The sequence below is a fragment of the Sinocyclocheilus anshuiensis genome, unplaced genomic scaffold (assembly GCF_001515605.1).
Source record: "Sinocyclocheilus anshuiensis isolate Anshui unplaced genomic scaffold, SAMN03320099.WGS_v1.1 scaffold13, whole genome shotgun sequence".
Classification (NCBI taxonomy): Eukaryota; Metazoa; Chordata; class Actinopteri; order Cypriniformes; family Cyprinidae; genus Sinocyclocheilus; species Sinocyclocheilus anshuiensis.
This window is the reverse complement of record NW_015538026.1, coordinates 3,032,768-3,046,214: the sequence shown is the minus strand read 5'-3', so window position 1 is coordinate 3,046,214 and position 13,447 is coordinate 3,032,768. Positions and strand designations below refer to the sequence as shown.

The window sequence follows — 13,447 nt, the reverse complement described above, 5'->3', positions numbered from 1 at the left end:
AGTTTTACTTGATCTTAGTGCTGCGTTCGACACTATAGATCATGACATACTCATAGATCGATTACAAAACTATACAGGTATTCAAGGGCAGGCTTTAAGAGGATTTAGATCCTACCTGTCCGATCGCTACCATTTTGTTCATTTAAATGGGGAGTCATCTCAATTATCACCAGTAAAATATGGAGTGCCACAAGGATCTGTCCTAGGTCCTATAAGTTTGATTGCATCATATAATAATTGCTGTTAATAGTGTTCATCGTCTGTTTGATTACGCCTTTAATTGCTTTTTCCGTACATTTCTGCCATATATATATTAACTGACAGTCACCGCTGATAAGCTATCACTAAATATTGTAGAAACTTAATTTGCAACGATTTGTATCGTGAAAAGCGCTATACAAATAAACTTGAATTGAATCCTGTGATTTGTAAACCAATACATTTTGATGTTTACATCACATAACCAGCTCAATATAAGGCTTTTCTAATGTAGTAAACTTGTTGGGTAGCTCACCTGGTACAGCACTACAGAGCACTTGAGGAACACGAGTCACAATAAAAGAGCTTAAAGACTTGTAGAAGCAACCTGAAGTGGCAAAGTTGCCTCAGAATTTATTTATTTATTTATTGATTGTATCTCATGTTTCCTTTTGTCAACACTATCAATTAGGCTTGGGGAGAGTTAAGTGTAGGTGGAACCATTATTTTAAAATGCAATAGAGAATTAAACTTTTAGCATCACTCACCGAACATTTCATTTAGAGAACATGTACAACAAACAATTTAATAATATGTTGCCAGATTAACGTTTATCTGTTTCGGGAAAATATGAAAGCTCCTTTGGCATCACTAATATAAAAGAAGCAATGTTAAATGTGCAAAAACATTTGTTAAGGTTTCTTTTTTTACATGTTTTGTTCGAATGAGCCTGGGATGCAAAATAGACTTTCAAACTTGGCATGCTGTCTGAGAGAGAGGATGTTTTAAAAGTGTGTTTGCCTCAGTTCACTCAATGAGACATACCGTAGCAATATACCATGTTGTCATGCTACATTGCTGCTTCTTGAATCAGGTAGCTTGTTATTGGAAAAGCTGAGCTACTGTCACGCTAATGAAAATGTAGTTAAGGTAGTAGTGCTGCTTCTTTTTTGTTAGCTATGCATCAACACTGTAGCTTAGTTTGATTTGCTAATTAGTAGCTCTACTGCAAGTGTCTTGATAATATTTCAGCTACAGTATTCATTTAGCAGAATTTGTATCGTGCAAAACTGGATCGACGGAAACTTTTGATCTTAGAACTACTAGAAAATTCCAAGTTTCCATTTCCACTAAGGGATTGCGAGGCATTACCATGCAACTGCTACAGTCTTAACAAAGCATCCTGTGCTTTTACTCTCTACACAGCTTGAACTAGCTGATGTTTTTCATGTCTGATTAAAAGACATTTAAATATGTTAAGATCTATAAAAATGTTTGAACTATTAAAATACAGTATGTCATTTTTAGCTCAGATATCGGTTAGATGAACAGATACATTGAAATGTTATTAGATATGAAATGAATGCCAGATTAGGTAAAATTCTACTCTCATATTTCTAGAAAGATCCCCATATTAAAGTCATTTTGGGGGTATGAATATTTCATCCACTCACACAGTGTTGAAATGCAATATTGAAGCGCACTGGAATCCCATGTTCTGATTTAGAAAGCTATGTAAAGTAGTTTCTCACTGAGCTTTTTCCAGGATCCAATTATCAGTGGAAAGATGGGTGGCCAAAGAGCATGGCAAAGGGATGGGGAACTTCTACGATGCAGACGGTAAAAAAAAAAAATAAATGTATTTCGAGGCTTTGCATCAGCCAATGGGTTTCCCTGTTTAAAGTCTCGGTCAAAACCTCTGCATTCAGCAATTAATGCAAATGAATTTATATTCAAATTCCAATTAGCTAGTGACTCAACGAGGCATTGTGGGAAGAGGTGAGACCACAAACTTTGACTATACAATAAAAGCGAAGCAAATGGTACAATTTGCTATGAGGAATCAGCCTTATTTGATTTCTCTAAAGCAATTTTAAGCCTGTGATCAGACTCTCTCAAGGGAGTTCAGACCACATCAGTGTCCTCCCAGCTGTACAGAAAAACACAAGTAGCACAAGTTGAACTGACCAGAGGAAACAAGGGACAAACTGACCGACGAAAATGCCAACGCTTTGGAAAGGGCAACAACCGCTAACAGCGACAGTCTCCAATCTGTTGTTTTCCCCTTGCGATTCCATATGGAAATTACATTACGCCCACATCCTCCTGCAGGCCACGACGTGCAACAGTTGTTAGAGCAAATATTTAAGACTTCTGTTTTCAAAATGTATATTATTGCTGATATAAAACAAAGAGATCTACAAAATCTGGAGAACGCTATCCGTTAGCATCCTCTTTTATTCTCAATGACACTTAGAATCACTTGTAAATACCATGTGTCTAATTACTCTAGAGCTGCAGGAAAATTATTACTGACTGGCTGATGGCACCACAAAAGCATACACTGTCCCACAACCTTCATTAATGACTATCTATGATGTAAAATAGTCTATATAACGACTTCCCAAATACAAAATAAAACATCTACTACACTATAATGAAATATTAATAATATATATGTATGTTATTTCTATCAGAATACACAGTTGCCTTTAAGTGATTGTAAATGAACAAAAAAATTTTTGAACCAGATGGTATAGTTACGGCAACGGGAGCTAATGAGGCCGTGCTAACCAGCAAAACCTTGACCCCCAGATATAAACAGCATGAGTCCTAGCAAGAGAATAGCTTTGAAAATATTTCATGAACAGCTTTTACACAATAATTTGTATGCATATCCATAATATCAGAGATGGAGATTCATGAGATAATGCTGTAATCTCAAATGATACCCAAAATCATTTATACTGTACAATGATAACACAAAATGTTCAATTTTTTGCCTCTGGCCACTATAATTGCAACATACAGTTATAATAAAATCCCCAGTGTAATCTTAAAGCCCGTTTTGATAAACACACAAGTTTTTTCAAAATGCTTATTTCTTTAAGCATGAGCGTCTATGCCGAGCTTCATGTGAAGAGCGATATCCGATAACAAGAAAAGCAATTTCCCTGTCAGATGACATGAATGTGAGCAGAATGGGGAAACTCTCTAAATGAGAGCTGAGTTGATGGTGGCAAACTGCACAGCGGACTGGCTGTGTGACAGACTGACATCCACTGCAAGCAGATCAAACAATCTACAAAACAGCTAATTTCGCTCCAAGAGACAAGCAATGTGTCATTCCGTCCCCGTTTGCCCATTTTCAGCCCCTCTCTCCTAACACTTCCTCTTCCATTAGATTGGTCCACCCAGCTCTCAAATTACCCTTATAATAGCACCGGTTTGGTGGCACAAGCCAATTATCAGACTATAACACTATGGGAAAAAAGGTTTATAGACCTGAACTCTGTAGGGACGTTATATTTTTCCTTTTTACCAGCACAATTACTTGGGAGACATTTTTAGCTTGGGTGAAAAAGTGTGGTGTTGTAAAATCTCTGAGTAGCTAAAATATTCAATATGGACACAAATTAATATTGCAAGTGTATTTAGGTCATTACGCTTCATTGACCATATGGCGTTGCTTACGCCACGTCATCCAAACGCTTCACAAGCAATGCTTTGCATGTGTGAATTACATAAACACAGCAGCACTTAGCCACAACACAACTGTTTGTCGGTTGCCAGCCAAGGCAAACCTCTAAAGACACTGAATTTCCACACAGATCAAAGGTCATAAGAGTTAAAGAAGAACAGAGATGAAGGAACATGCATTGAGTTATGAAGGAAACCAATGGGAAATCAATATTAGATCAAAACTAGCCAGCCAAAACTCTGATGGCCTGAATGGGTGGTCACACGGCATTAAACAGTGCAAATGACAGTGACGCTCAAGGCTCCAAGAGGATGAGAAGGGGATGATGGAGTAGGTCAAAGGAGCCGTTTAAAGCTGTGAAACTGGGGTGGGAGCAGGGGTTAAAGAGGAGATCTCCCATACTACTGAGGGGCTCATTTGGAAATGGCTAAGGCTTATGAAGTAATGAAAGCAAGAGCAACAGAGGAAAGTCAGATGAGCTGAAGCACTGAGGTGAGAGTCAAAGTGTGAGAAAGCTGCTAAAGGTAAAGATCCAGAAAGATAATAGCACCTTACAGTTGCTGACAGAAATATAGAGGGAGTTACAGAAAGCAGGCATTTTTTATTTGTTTAATATGCAGAGATAAATATAATTAAGCAATCTGGAGACCAGGAGATGAGCACTATGGGTTGATTTCCCAGAAAGTGTAAATTGTATTTATGTGGTGCTAAATATGGCTCCGTTTTTATTTTGCAAAAACAGCAAGATTGGCTCAAATAATGGCGTAAGTTTGGTACACTGGTCCAAACAACCAATATACATTACTGTTCAAAACTGTTTTTGGATCAGTTTGAAATCAATTTCAAATAAATGCTGTTATTCTGAACTTTCTATTTATCAAGGTTTTTTTTTATTTTTTTTTTATTCATTAGAATCCTGAAAATGTTAACAGTTTCCACCAAAATATTAAGCAGCACAACTGTTTTTAACACTGATAATAAGAAATGTTTCTTGATCATCAAATCAGCATATTAGAATGATTTCTGAAGGATCATGTGATGGAAGACTGGAGTAAAGGCTGCTGAAAATTTGGATTTATCATCACAGGAATAAATTACTAGTTTAAATTGTAATATCTTACCGATTATACCACATTTTTAATCAATAATCAGTCATTTTTGGGCAGTAGTATACAGTGTAAACACTCACATAGCATTATCACAGTAGTATTCTACAATGCATGACTAAGTGGGTTGCGCTGGTGATTGTTTTTGCGAACTTAGTGTGAAATGCATTTTGTTTGCACTACCTTTCATATGTCAACTGATTCAACACTGAAGTAAAGCTGGATTCTTGCCTCACACTATAATCATCAAATAAAATGTGCAACCATAAGTATGCTGTTATTTTAAAATAATGTGTGGAAGAATGCTTTTACTGAGTAGAAGCTGAAATGAAAACTAGAAGCACATCTCATTTTGGATGTTTCTGCATTCTTAAAACACTTCTTTTGGAGCAAATCATTAAATCATTCATCGATCCTGCATCGGTAATGCATCAAATACAGTCCCAATTCTGGCAAAAAGTCAGCGTTTGAGTGTCAGTCTTAAATCGTATTCAGTGTTAAGCACTCACAAATAGCCGTCCCTCCAATACACCCTTTTATCCAGCAGATACTTTTCTGACTTTTCCTCCTCTCTCCTACCCTAAAGGGAAGGGTTTATCCTCTTTTCATGGTGCATTAAATCGAAATGGAGGTTGTCCCAAGAGCAACATTACAAAGCAGTAAAAATGCAGAATCTCTAGCAAGAGCCTGAGATCAGTGTTTTAGCCCAGCACTTCCCTGGCTGGGATCCGAGCCTTGAAGCTGATGCAGTCTTGCCTATTGGAACAAAGCCCTGTTATCCAGCAGAAGTGTCTAGAAGTAACGTCCAACTGACCCAACTGATTTTCTCAGCATGAATGTACAGTGGTTTCACTGCCTTCGGTACTATAGAAACACACAGGACATCGTTGCAGAAAACAACTACACTTTTAAACAACTCCATTATCTGTTGTTGTTGCTCTACATACTGATTTTCATTTCCTGTTTGCTTCAGATAAACACACCTGATTTAATACCGGAAAGACACAATCACATCCTCATAACTAAATTGCATCTCTCTGTCTTATTCGGCCTGCTCTAAACGCAGTTACCTTGGAGCTGCTACTGTTTCCAATCGTTAAAATGGCATTATGTGAGAGTGTTGTCATTTTGTTACCTTTATTGACCTAAGCAGAGGTCTAAAAAATAATGAGGCAAGGGTCTACAGTGGCACAAGTAGAGAATTGACTTCTACGGAGAACAAAGGCATGCCTCATTTCAGGGTCAGGAAAAATCAGAGGAATTAGTGAGACTAAACAACAATATCCATATGATTTAGAGCAGGCTTTTTCCAAAGAGGATTTAAAGATTAACTTTTTAAGATTTACAAGACTTATGCTTAGAACAGAGTAATTGAATAAGGCATATGCATAAGTATAGCAGCATAATTCATAACTTGTATAATTCATAACATTTCTTGTAATTGTGACTTTATATTTCACAATTGAGACTTTGTACCTCACAACTGCATCTGTAAATATCACAATTGCTACTTTATTTCTAATAATTGCGACTTTATTTCTCATAATTATGACTTTATACTTCACAATTTTTAAATCAGTTAACAGTTGTGAACATTTCTAATAAATACAACTATTTCTCATAACTGTGACTTTATTTCCTATAACTGACTTTATTACTCACAATTGCATTTTTTTCCTCATAATTGTAACCATTTATTTCAAATAATTAGTACTTTGTCTCACAATTTTAACTTTACACCTCATAATTGCATTTTTAATGTATTACAAATTAACACGTTATACTTCACAATTAAATTTCTATATCTCACAATTGTGCTCATTTTTCAGAATTGCGACTTTATTTCTAATAATTAGGACATTGTCCTACAATTGGCACTTTATGCCTCAGAATGACATTTTTATATCTCACAATTATGTCCATTTCGCTTAACTGTGACTTTATGTTAATAATTAGTACTTTATATCTCACATTTGAGACTTTATCTCAATTGCATTTTTATATAACACAAATGCGATCATTTCCCATAATTACGACTTTATTTATTATAACTGTGACTGAGACTTCATTCCGCACAGATTCGTATCACATAATTGTGACAATTTCTCATAATTGTGACTTTTTATTCTAATAATTACGACTTTATATCTCACCATGTGACTATTTCTTTAAAATCCATATAATAGTTGCCTTTTTTGTTTACAGTAAGGCAAAAACAGGTTTCTAACACAGAAAGAAAAAAGGCAAAACCATTCTATGCAATTGAGAAGACATCTTCTTTTTTGCACAAGGAGAAGTGCACCAATTAAATTACACGAGAGAGAGACGGATAGAGAAAGATAAAAATGAGACAAAGTTTGTCACGATAAACCAATCAAATCAAATGTGCGAGAAAAGAAAAATGTATTCTCTGCAGTACAGATGGAGAGCTTTCTTCATCAGCAACCGGCTACCTGCAAAAGACTGTGATTCACAATGCGATGACAGTAAACAAGCATATGACAGCACTGTATTTTACACATCCAGCCTCACTACTGCCCCCTACATGGAACTGCATTAAGAATGCAACCCCAAAACCTAACTTGTGTGCTTTCGAAGCAGATGAGAGCAGAAAGCTATTGAAGGGGACCAAGCGAGCAGGTGAGAAGAAAGAGAGAAATAGAAAGCTACAGAGAGAGGAAAGTCAAAGGAGGAGGCCCAAGGCTCCCTGTGCAAGTGCGAGCAATGATCAGAGACAAAAGTTCTCAAAGGGGACTCGCTCCCTTTAGAGCGGTGCTTGAAAGGTGGCTACATGGTATTACAGTATGCTTGTTTACAGGAAGACTGACGTCTCACTTTATCTGCACAGATTCGAAGAGTTTTATAAATCTTACAAAAGATGAAACGAGTAACAGCATTTGTTAGTCAGGAACCACCCATACATTTTTGTTGTTTTTGTGTTCAGCTGACATTATTACAATACAAGCCTCGCATTTGCATGGGGATATTATGGACGAATGAGTAGCGTTAGTAAGGCGAAACACTCTTTTCAAGCGCATGTATTGTAATTGCAACACTGTAACAAACCATAACGCCCGAAAGCAAGGCTTGACTGACATGATCAGCGTAGCGCCGCATTGCAATCGACTGGGAGCCTGTGTGCTAAACACACAGGAAATCACTCAAAGTCTTGGTGTCATGAATTCAATGAGACAAAAGAGGAAAAACACGTCCCTCATGTTCTCAAAATTTCATGACAGCAGGTAGATCCTCCCAAAACTTCAAAGTAATGTGGAAGATTGAAACAAACAAGAGCACACAAAGACAGACGCATTCAAGCAAACTTTCTCCTCATGTGCTCTGCTAACATAATAACTCCCCATTAGCCCTCAAGTTTCTCTTTAGGGTTTGAGAAAACTTAATGCTCTAATCTCAAAAATACACTGAACATCAGGTTTATCCTTCATGACTTTTTCTAATCTTATGAGAACTGCATGCAAAAAATCTTACAAGAACACACACACACACATGAACTGTAAATAAAATTGATCAAACATCCTTAATGAAATAAGGTTAACATTATTATGTTTGGGGATTTAAAGACTCCAGGTTTATTTCCATTCACACAAAAGAAGGCAAGTGGAAAGAGAAGGGTCAGTAAGATTTTTTAAAGAAATTAAATTGATCAAAAGTGACAGTAAAATTATTTAATGTTACAAAAGCTTTCAAACAAATGTTGTTTTTATTAATCAGAAAATCTTGAAAAACATTTCATATGTTACATTGATAATAGAAATGTTTTTTGAGCACCAAATCAGCATATTAGAATGATTTCTGAAGGATCGTGTGACACTGAAGACTGGCGTAATGGCTGCTAAAATAAATCAGTTTTACCATCATAGAAATAAATTATATTTTAAAATATATAAAAACAGAACATTGTTTTTATATAAAAATCCAAACATTTTAAAAGGTAATAATATTTCACAATATTGCTGTTTTTACTGTATTTTTGATCAAATAAATGCGGTGCGCATAACAGACTTCTTTTAATAGCATTTTAAAAAGTCTTACAGGCCTCAATTTTGAACAGTAGTGTGTGTGTGTGTGTGTATACATACAGTACATTTTTAAAGATGAAAATTATAAACAATAAAGAAGTTCTTATAGTTATTCATATTAGTTCTTTCAAATAAAACATGGCTTTTTTTCCTTTTTCTTATTTTTATTTTTTTTTTTACATTTTTGTCCATGATGCACCTGACATCACATCTTTGAGATAACAGACAATTAAGTTAAAAACTATGAGAGGGAAACTGAAAAACACCAATATCATTACCCAGAATCCATTCAAACATCCAAATTAAAAACCACAGATTAGTGATTTAGAAGTGTAAAAGATCAAGAGTTCCCTAATGGGTCTGGGACAAATTCCAGAGTAAGAAATGCAAATGTTGCAAGCGGCACCCCTAGAGGACAACCTTTATTTTGTTAAACTTTCACTGGCCTTTCAATACAATTACTCCTTTCATCAATTGAAAGAAACGAAAGTAGGGTCATGTCAGCTTAATTACTCATGCCCTTACATAAAATAATGAAACTTCTTGAGTCCAATGGGAATAAAAGGTGCATTTCTGTGCACACATAAACGTATGCACAATATCAGGCGTCTTAAGGAGACACCAATTACAGATATTATGCTTCTAACAACACCTATCTCAACTCTCTCAACAACTCGGAATGTTGCACAATGTGCCAGTTAATTGAGAACATTTCCACTATAGCATAAGGAATTATTCTGCTAATACCACAATAATAACCCCAGCCTAAAACTAATCACCTAATCATCTTCAGAAAAGCCTTCTATATCTAGCATTTCAACTTTTCATTATCTGTTCCAACACCTGAGCAGGCACAATACAGCCATCCAATCAAAACAAACACATCTCAATGCACTGCTTGTAATTACAAGACCTTTACAAGCATCACTCCTCATTGCCTCTATTTTATATTGTAGGACTACAAAGAAGGACAGAGAGAGCGAGAGAGAGCTTAAGCATCGCTATGAAGGATATTCTCCATGCTAGCACATCTCATTATCACCATGTTCTTGGGATGGGGGCCACAGCAGTTTGGTCCAGAAACAGACCAACAAAATAGCACTACCCATCTGTCCCACCTGCTATGCAACACTCAGGATTATATTCTACAATTTCCTCTGACTTTAGAGTTTAACATGTAACTAACCATGACTATGCAGAGGAAAGGGATAATGATTTGATTCCCTGACCAGCTTTGATATTCTCTTCGTCTATTCTCTTCAGTTGCGCAATAAATGTCATACACGCAACCTACATTACAAAGAAGCTTCAGCCAGACCGAAAACACATACTGTCAGTGGAGAGTATTGTGATATCCCCTAAGAGCCCCAGACGTGCTCTCAATATGTCAAATCTTCCTGAGAATGAGGGGGATCCACACCATTAATACTGTCGCAGACAAAATCTAGTCCACACTCTACATCTGTTGTGAACATAGATGGTGGTGAGTAGACTTCATTCGAATGAAACAGGTACTGCAAGATTTATACTGAGCTCCTAACCAATTAGACATCTGAAAATGTGCATCTGAGGGAAAAAAATAATATTACATGCCATATATTGAAGGCATCACTACAGACTGAAACACAAGATGAAGCAAATATCCTTCAAAAAGCATTCTGATGTGCAAAGAGCAAACTAGAACAGGGGTCTACAACAGGGGGTCTGCAGTTGGTGCGGCAGGGGGTCTGCCAATTATTGTTTGACAAATTTTGTGAAGTTTAAATATATATATATATATATGGTTACATTTTTTTAAATGTATTATACATATAATTTTCATTTTACTTCACAAAAAAATTGAGATCAAACAAAAATTGACATATAATTTATTAATGTATTTATAAATAATATTTAAAAATATATGTAGTAATGGCTTTCACGATCTACCAAGGTATCTTAACCTGAAAAACTTTGAATACCCCAACAGTACAAGTTTGGGGAGAGCATCGCAGCCACTAGGTGGCGAGATAGGAACCTTGTTGAAAATTCCTCAAGGACCAAAGCAAACCATATTAATGTACTAATGTTTTGATAATTAGCTAATCATCAATCTCTATGCTGGAACCAACTTCAAAGCTGGTCTATGACGTCTCCTGGCACTTCTTGGTCGGTACTAAAGGGCGCATTTGGAGGTGCACCCGCATACTGCTGGACACTGGGCTTTCCACACACATAAATCACTGTGACTTTCTCAATGGGCTCCTAAAGGAGCTGCAGCATTGCGATGCAGCGCACGGCGCGCGAGATACTTCTCTTGGTGTGCACATCATTAGAAGGCTCCTCTGCAATCAAGTAAAGCGCGTGTGATAAAATGCCTTCATCAGTCGTCTCGCCGAACAGAAACGATGCCGATTTCGCATTCAAATGATGTCACGTTTTCACGAAGCTAGTACAGAGAACAGATTAGGAGGGGATTACTAATGACAGGCAAAACTGTCTATTCTCAATGCAAGTCCCTCTGAAACACGCAAAAGAATTGTGCAGTGTATAAGAGAAGGCATGAAAGTATATTCATTTGCTTCTGTATGCTTTTAATAGTAGGCTACCTATTGTTTCCCAGAGGCCTGTGCAAAGAACCATATGTGGCAAAAAGCAATTCTGGATTGAGATGACATATCCTGAATGTGTTGTAGACCACCTGTTTGCTATGGTAGATTGCTTATGCACCGGATTATGTTTACAAAGAAAATACAAAGAAAATAATAATAATTGTACAAATTGGCAGTTTTGCCGTTATAAAAATTTGCCGTTAATAGGCTAATAATACTAGATAAATAAAAATACAGTTACTCGTATTACAATGTGTTTTTTAGTGAATAGGTTACATGTCTTAATAACAGCATTTATGTCATTAAATTATATCAGTTTAACATATCAACCTATTTGAGCTCTTAAAATGTTTGCTACGATTACAATGGCACACAGGTGGTACAATGGAAGGTCACATGCTGACTAAAAGATCATCACAACTGACCTCTCCATCAACTGTGACCAATCAACAAACAGAGCACAGTGCTACTCATACAAACACAAATAATACTAAAACAAAGGCATAACATTAACTAAATAACAGAATGCAAAAATAAACTAACTTTTGTAAATAAACGAACCCCATCCACAAATTATAAATATATATATATATATATATTATATATATTTCCCCCCACACACCGGTGCACTCAAACTCATAGTGTTAGCCACATAATTTCACAGACATCGGCCATTTACACTCTTGAGAATCATATGTAAATTGATCATTTGGGGATGATTTATTGCTGCCTACATAAAGCGTGACTTATTTAACTTTCAGGCATGCACACGTCACCTAGCCAGAAACACATGCGCTACAATATTTATTTGTTTAGTGCATCAAGCCTTAATTAAATTAAACACGTGCATGCTCCCACGCCAGATTAACTCCTGCCAAATCCCCAGCACCCTGGTCTCCACCTCCACACAGTGGCCCCTCGAAGGAGCCCTCTCTTTTACAGCTCTGATTTAAGACCCCTCTTGGACCCTATCCGATCTCGCGCGCAGTGCCAATCCTCGTACCCATCGCTAAAGCATGCACGCGCACGTGCGCGTTCGCTCAGTCCTTTTATAAAGAGTATTACCAGCACTCTTGATCTTCGAAAATCTAAGTTTGTGTGTGTGTCTGTTTTTTTAAACGATGTCATAACGTGGCGTGCATACAATGCGGCGTCGCGAGGAACCGCTTCCAGTCAAACCACCTGTTCTCACCCACTGTACAGACTACATAATGGACGCATTGATGAGGACAGATGGAGATGTTCGTCTCTCTACCCTGATATTACTGGCATGTATGCATCCACTTCGACGCGGAACTCGATAAATGTAGGCCTACGTTAACTGGGCCGCAATTTCTTAACGAACTGCTCGACAATGCACAGATCTTCTCTACGTGGAAACAAGTGTACTGAGGAATTACAGTCATTAATGGTGCATCCGAGATCTGAACTTACCAATGTGAATAATTGAATCGGGAAGCACAGGCTCCCACTCCAGGCTCCAAAATGTGACCAGAAACAATACTGCCGGAAAAACTTTCATCTCTCCCTCTTAAAATCTATCCTCGTTAGGTTCAGAAAGATGCCGAAGCGACGGTAGTTTTAAATCCTGTGCAGAAAGGCTGCTTGTCCTCCTTTCAAACTGTCAGCCAATGCTTTTTTTTTTGTTGCCTCGGATGCGCTTCTGCTGGAGGCGAAATCTTCAGTAACCCGTTTGGAGAGCGCCCGTCAAAACATCCTGATGCTCAAGATCTCCAAGCAAATCCGAATCAATACCAGACAAAGTTAAAATGAGCCCCATACACTGCTGGGTTTTCTATTCTCCCGTCTAGGCGAATAAATCGGGGTTCCGTGCGCTAAACACGACGCATCTCACAGCATCAACCACCACACGACTGAACAGAACTTCCTTTGCGCTCATGCAGAAAAGCGCCACACTCACACTCACAACCACGAATACAGTTGAGGATTTTTGCACTGAGCCCTTATTCCGATGCAGTACTGCGGAGACTGTTCTGCGACAGAGACCGAGCGGCTCTACATGCGGATTCT

At 37.4% G+C, this 13,447-nt stretch overlaps 1 protein-coding gene across 1 annotated transcript in view; it reads right to left on the bottom strand.

The window, feature by feature from the left end:
* LOC107680191 (glutamate receptor ionotropic, delta-2-like) overlaps positions 1 to 12,942 on the bottom strand; it is a 415,350-nt gene extending 402,408 nt beyond the window's left edge. The window contains exon 1 of the mRNA XM_016475981.1: positions 12,851 to 12,942. Coding sequence (XP_016331467.1) covers positions 12,851 to 12,938 — 88 coding nt within the window. The 5' untranslated portion in view covers positions 12,939 to 12,942. The remainder of the gene's footprint in view (positions 1 to 12,850) is intronic.
* Between the last annotated feature and the right edge of the window lie 505 nt (positions 12,943 to 13,447).